Consider the following 6,956-nt stretch of genomic DNA (forward strand, 5'->3'; position numbering starts at 1 on the left):
GGACCAAGTACAGAGTCAATTGACCCTGGTCAACTAAGTATGGAGGGTTTAAGTGATTAACTTCTATTCTTGCATTCACAACTTGCTTGTGTCCTGCCATTTTCTTTTGACTGTTCAATGTGTGATAATCAGACCTAATAAAAAATAATACTGTATTCCTTTAGCAAGTAAACCAAAACATGACCTGCAAGTAAACCCCCAAAAAAAAGTTAAAGGAAAAAGAAGTCTCATAGAGTTTGACTTCATGAGTTCATTGTTGTTACTGTATCAGTGAATGTCAAATCTTCCTAGTAAATAACACCTGACAGGGCAATGCCACAATCACTTCAGTCATGCTGGTGAACTGGCCATTAGAAGGAGAGCGTGCAAATAGCATCAGTACACAAGGCCATGTCACGGCTAGGCAGCAACGCTAGACTTTAATCGAGTGACAGCTCGGAATGGTGTGGTCTGTTACCCAAGTCATGTGACATGTGTCTTCAACCCCCTGATTGCAATCTGGAATCTTAATTAAATTCTCTCTCTCTCTCTCATTGCCCTTCCTTGCTTTGTCTCACGCTCGCTTCTTTCCGCCCCGCTCACTTTCTTTTCACCTGTCTTTTTCTGTTTGCTCCCCCCTCTCGTTACTCTCTCTCTCTCACTTTCTCTCCCACTTCCCTCCCTCTTTTATCAACCCTTCAAGGCCAGGAGTTCTCAAAGACCTGAAGACAATGGGCTCTATCTCTCTCTTCATCTTCTTCATCACTCTGCTTGTGCTGGCCAGACAGGTAGGTTCAGAACACAATAGCTTTGACTGATGCTATCGTCTGTCATCTCCTCACAGCATCACAGTTTTCAAAGACTCTTGCTTTCTCCGTTATTAGCGTTCTATTTCGGGAATGATTCTATTCTATGATGTCAACATCCATACATCTCTATGCTTTTCCTTTTTATTTCCGCTTTCACTGCTCATTGACACAACTATAAATTACAGTCATGGAAAATAAGCTCTGGAGGAGTTTAATATAGCCCGCTGCTTTAGTGCATATACCCGCCTGCTTGTCAAAGTATTGTTTAGATGTAGATCAAATAACACCCCTGACACCGCTTTCTATATATAGCTAGCTATTTTATTACCTCCGAGTCTTGGAGTTACCAGCTTCCACTGTATCTTTTGGAATTAAAGATTGGTTTACAGTATACATCCCCTTGGAGACAGTGAGCCCATTCCATTTGCTATTACACTCGTAGAGAGAGGTGCACAGAGAGACTAGTTTGTCTAACTTACCACTGTCCTCTCCAGGTCTGTGATAAATGAAGGCTGAAGGCCACAGTGTTCTTTGCCGCGCTGTACATTTATTAGCCAGCAGACAGAAGTAAATTGATGTTTGTGCAAAGGCAAAGTACTGGTACTGTAGAATGGACTGTGTACTGTACAATATCAGTGCATGCTATTAGGTTTTGTATTCATTCTACAGGAAAATGCAGACATTTATTTGAGAGACAATAGTTTTACTGTATATATTTTCCTATTTCCGTCATTATATAATTTTTAAATCTACAGTACCGTCTTCTACAGTACAGTGTAGGGGTGTGCTGATACACTAATTTCATGAAACGATACGATATTGGGCTCACGACATCGATACGATATATGGCACTTTTTTATTATGAAAATATATGGGGGGGGGGGGGGGGGGGGGCAAATGCAAACAAATATTTCTGTTTTGCATTATTCAGACATGCAAACTTGTAGCTTTTCACCTACAATAGCCGTTTTGAATTCAAATAGGGCAATAGTGTGACACCTGACCCGAAAAAACAACAACATGTTGTCACCCTTTTCACCTCGGGGCTGTTTGCATGCCTGATTATTATTAATGTAAAAAAAAAAAAGAGAGAAAAAAAATTCAAAGCGATACATATCGTCACGAAAACGTATCGCGATATATCGCGGGACGATATATCGGCACACCCCTAGTACAGTGTGCAAAATATGTTAGTGGTATCTCAGAGAAATGTGAAAAATCATTAAAGGTGGGGTAAGTGATGTTTTTTGGTCAATAGTTAAAAGGTTAAAGCTCTATATTCTGATAGTAATCATTGCTATAGAGTGTTTGTTCAGTAACTCGAGTCCCCCTGTCTCTCCAGCTCTTTAATAAACAGAAAATACATTTTTGGGTTGGTGATACAATTTCAGCCAATCAGAAGATAGTACCCATTTATGAGCTTTACTTTTATAGTGTCCCAGTTCCAATTTTGTGTGCTCATTTTTTTTTGTCATCACTTCCAATTTCACTTGTTTAATCTGTATCCTAAGTTCTCTATCCTGATAGGATAAAGTTAGTATCCTGTACGGAAAATGCATTTTCTGTTTAATAAAGAGCTGGAAAGACATGGAGACTTCTGTTACTGAACAAACACTCTATAGCAATGAGTAATATCAGAATATAGAGCTATTTAACACTTATTTGAACCCAAGAAAATCGCTTAACCTACCTATAAGTCTCTTTGTGCTTATTTATATTAAAAAAAAGACCATGGTGAAATGATGTAACCATTATCATCAGGTGAGTTACTAAATAAATAAATAGATGAAAAGAAAATACAGCAATAGATAAAATCAGCTGCTTAATTCTGACATTGAAGTTACTTTTCCAAGGAGTAGGACCACTTTGCTAAGCACTTTGCTAAGTACTCTCACACACACTCCAAATACATCAAGTCTGTCTCCAAAGACCTTACCCTCTCACAAATAGCAGTAAATATTTGGTGGAATTAAATTGAGCAGTCAACATCAGGGGCTGTTGCATTTCGATAGAGAGCCACAGCTCGCTAGACCTGAATATTAAGCAGAGTAAGATTGAGTTGGAAGGGAAAATAATAAATGGGTTTGCCGAAGACAAATTACCAATGTCTTCAGTCCAATGAGTAGGCACCAGGTGCAACCATCTGGGGAGTCAGAACTAACAGATGCCATTTGTTAATTTACATGCAGATACAGTACACACCCGCACTCACCGACATACAAAAGTACTCTCCCCCTTTGCTTTCTCTCTCTCTCTCTCTCTCTCTCTCTCTCTCTCTCTCTCTCTCTCTCTCTCTCTCGCTGTCTGTCTCTCTCTCCCTCTCTCTCTGTATGTCTGTCTGTCGCTCTTTCTCTGACTTGTCACAAGAAATTGGATTTCACATATTAACGCTTATTTATTTGTACTCTTCTTCTCCGAGTCGTTGCATTTCTTGATTTCACAATCCCATTTCTCGCATTTGATTGATGGATTCACACCGTGAACTTGGTTAATTGTGTCGTGGGCTCTCATGAGAATTCACTGTGATTGATAGGGTTCATGTTTTGTTTTCCTTTTTTTTAAATCAAAGGCACAGAATATAGTTCTGTTAGTCTTTCTTTCTTTCTTTCTTTCGTTCGTTCGTTCGTTCGTTCGTTCGTTCGTTCGTTCGTTCTTTCTTTCTTTCTTTCTTTCTTTCTTTCTTTCTTTCTTTCTTTCTTTCTTTCTTTCTTTCTTTCTTTCTTTCTTTCTTTCTTTTTTTCTTTCTTTCTTTCTTTCTTTCTTTCTTTCACATTGTCAGTGGGTGTCAATTTAAAGCTCTTTATTCTGATAGCAATATAGAGTGTTTGTCAGAGGTCTCCCAGTCTTTCAGTAAACAAAAATACATTTTCCATTTAGGAGAGAGAACCTACTGTAGTTATCAGCTTACATTTTATACTGTTCCTGTGTGTGTGTGCGTGCGTGCGTGCGTGCGTTTTCATCACTTCGAATTTCACTTGTGTAGCCTGTATGATTCCTCTCTCCTGATTGGAGGAAATTGGTATCCTGACCTGAAAATGTATTTTCAGTTTGCTAAAGAGCTGGAGAGACACACGACATTTCAACACCAAACTTTTAATCAGAAATTGTGCATTTCCTTCGTCTTTCTTTTTGTGTACCATCAAATGCTGGCCTCGATGCTTGTAGCCAGTCAGTGGTAGACAGTCACTGGAACAAAGTGACGTTAACTTGAGTACTGTTCTTGTACTTTTGTACTTATAGTATATGTATTTTTGGATACTTATGACTTTCACTCCACTACATTCCATACATTTTAATACAGCAATGAATTGGTTTTAAAAAGAAAATGTAATTTGTACCTTTGAATACTTCAATCTTTTTTAAAAAGCAAGTACTCCAGTAATTTAACTTAAGTACAAATTTGACTGAGCAACTTTCTCTTATAGTTGAGTAATATTTTGACCAGAGTATCTGATCTATGCTGGAGTACTGGGTTTGAGTACAGTCACTTTTCTTTGTTCTCTGTGTGAATTGATGGAAGCAAGCAGTACGGCTGTACCTTCAGTCTCTTCACCTTCTGTGTCCTCTTGTAACAGAATGAATATTACTGTAGGTTAGACTTCCTGTGGAAGAACAAGTTCAAGAAGGAGTGCGAGGAGATCGAGACCATGGAGAACCTCAACAGGGTTCTGCTGGAGAACGTCCTGCCCGCGCACGTCGCAGAGCACTTCCTGGCTCGCAACTGGAAGAACGAGGTGATGTGACTGTGGTGGTCGTTTGGCTGTAAATACATTGTAAATAATTAAAATAATAAAATATTAAGCCATTAAAACCGATATTTGAAATTGGGCTTAAAGGGTAAGTGATATTTTTTGGTAAAATCTTAAAGGTTAAAGCACTATATTCTGATAGTAATCATTGCTACAGAGCGTTTGTTCGGTCACAGGGGTCTCTCCAGCTCTTTAGTAAACAGAATATAAATTCATTTTCAGGTAGGTGACAACATTTAAGCCAATCAGGAGAGAGCACTGAAAATGCTTTTTCTGTTTGTTTAATAAAGAGCTGGAGACTCCTTTTTACTGAACAAACACTCTATAGCAATGAGTACCATCAGAATATAGAGCTATTTAACACTTATTTTAACCAAAGTAAATCACTTACCCTACCTTTAACTGGTTCATTCATAACATATTTCTTGTTAAGTTAGGCCCCGGGGAAAAAACAATTTGGAACCCCTGATGTGACATGTATAGTATAATTATAGACTCATGAAAGTCCCATTTTTATGCATAATTGCTGCCCTTATAGTGAACCTACGTCATGCTGTCATTCCACTACCAAATGTTGTGGACGCCCTGCTGTGTTAATGTACTGCACTAATGTCTAAACAGCATGACATTTTGAGGGGAAACATACAGGGCTGTTCTTGCATTATAACCAGGAGTTGTGCAGCATTAGCTATATGTTATAGCCTACTGTATATTGAGAACATCACTGGAATGGTGTACACTACAGTACATTATAGAAATAATGACTTAAGATATTCCATTTAAAGAATCAATACATCTACAGCATACAATTCTGGTTCTTCATTTAAGCTTCAGCAGACTATCGCTCTGTTGAGTTTGCTCCAAGGAGTAATGAATATACAGATTAGTAAAACAATGATCTACACACTACAGTATATTTGTGATAATGACAAACAATTATGATTTTGTTGTTATATAAAAAAAAGTGAAAAGGAGCCACGGAACGACGTGGCTCCGAAATGGATCTGGGGCTTCATGTTAGTCGTCTATGACATATCTGTGACATATGACTCTAAATTTGGGCCCAATCAGAGCCCCGACAACTTCCGTTAATAATTCAAAAAGTATAATTACGTGAATAAATTATTGGAGGTACTTCTGTGACCTACTGGCACAAGAATGTTGGCGCTGATTGGTCCTGATTGGTTTGTGAGATTAGCTCCGGATACACAGAGAGACACACAGACAGACAGACAGACCCTCTTCTAGACCACTAGCCTCCTGCAGAGCCATGCTGTAAAAATGGCCACGTAGCATTTTGGAGTAGAGCTATGAATGAATTTAAAACGTGAAAGAACACTTCTTATTTGGGTAGTTATTGGAGAAAAAGCTGGCAGCAGCACTCTGGCAAACCTCAACAGGGTAATGTACTGAACACTATCTGCAATGTTCTGATGCTTGGTAGGCTATATCTCTGAAGCACTTGTAAGGAAGCACTGGCTCTCAGGATTTCAGGGGATGTGCCGGAGGGCATGTGAATTTTCTAGCGCATGTTTACATATTTATTTGAAGACTGCAAAAAGTTCAGAGAGACGTCTCAGCAAGGTACCCTTATTTTTACACTTTTAGAGGAGCGTAGAGAAGCTGACAAGTCTGTGACAACTAGAATCTGCATGTTGTGGAAGAGCTGTATAGATATCACTTGTAAAGCTCAAACTGAGGATTTTACTGTGTGGTGGTCGATTTTTTTTTTTAGCCATTTAGGTTATTGAATTGTTTCCATACCTTGTTCAGTTCCATGTTATTTCCGTTTTTTTCTGCATTAGGTCCAAGTTAATGGTACTTTATGTTTCATTGTTTTGTTAAAATAGCTGTACTGTATATTCCCATAGCAATTATTGCTATAGAGTGTTTGTTGGGGTCTCCCCATCTCTCCAGCTCGGTAGAAAAATTGCATTTTCAGGTTGGGATACAAATTACATCCACTCAGGATTCAGGAGAGAGAAGAACTCAGAAGATGCATGATAAAACAAAGAAAATTGGAAGTGAGGAAAGCAATAACTTGTTTATTAAATGTTTATTAAAGATAAGGAGAGACGGGGAGACCACTGTTACTGAACAAACACTATAGCAGTGATTACTATCGGAATGGAGAGCTTTACATTTACAATAAACTTTTTTGGTTTAACCACAAAATATCACCTTTAAAGCTTATTATTACTTATTATGATACTTTGTCTTTTTGTGTTCAATCATATTTTTATTTTCTTTGAGTACCTTGTGTTTCGGCTTTGTCTGTGGTTTATCTTCCGTGACATACTATGCTTTGTGTTTGTCCATCTTTTTGTCTCCTGTCAGCCTCAGTGTTAAAACGTGAATCTGTGTTTCATCTTGCAGGACCTGTACCACCAGTCCTATGAGCTGGTGTGCGTCATGTTTG

The 6,956-nt window shown here is 38.4% G+C and overlaps 1 protein-coding gene across 1 annotated transcript in view; it reads left to right on the plus strand.

The window, feature by feature from the left end:
* Nucleotides 1-6,956, plus strand: part of adcy2a (adenylate cyclase 2a) — a 106,993-nt gene that overhangs the window by 94,352 nt on the left and 5,685 nt on the right. The window contains exons 19-21 of the mRNA XM_084051832.1: nucleotides 683-767; nucleotides 4,364-4,522; nucleotides 6,914-6,956. The exon at nucleotides 6,914-6,956 is cut by the window's right edge and continues 104 nt beyond it. Coding sequence (XP_083907958.1) covers nucleotides 683-767; nucleotides 4,364-4,522; nucleotides 6,914-6,956 — 287 coding nt within the window. The remainder of the gene's footprint in view (nucleotides 1-682; nucleotides 768-4,363; nucleotides 4,523-6,913) is intronic.

The sequence above is a fragment of the Gymnoscopelus microlampas genome (assembly GCF_963454915.1).
Source record: "Gymnoscopelus microlampas genome assembly, chromosome: 3".
NCBI classification, from domain to species: domain Eukaryota; kingdom Metazoa; phylum Chordata; class Actinopteri; order Myctophiformes; family Myctophidae; genus Gymnoscopelus; species Gymnoscopelus microlampas.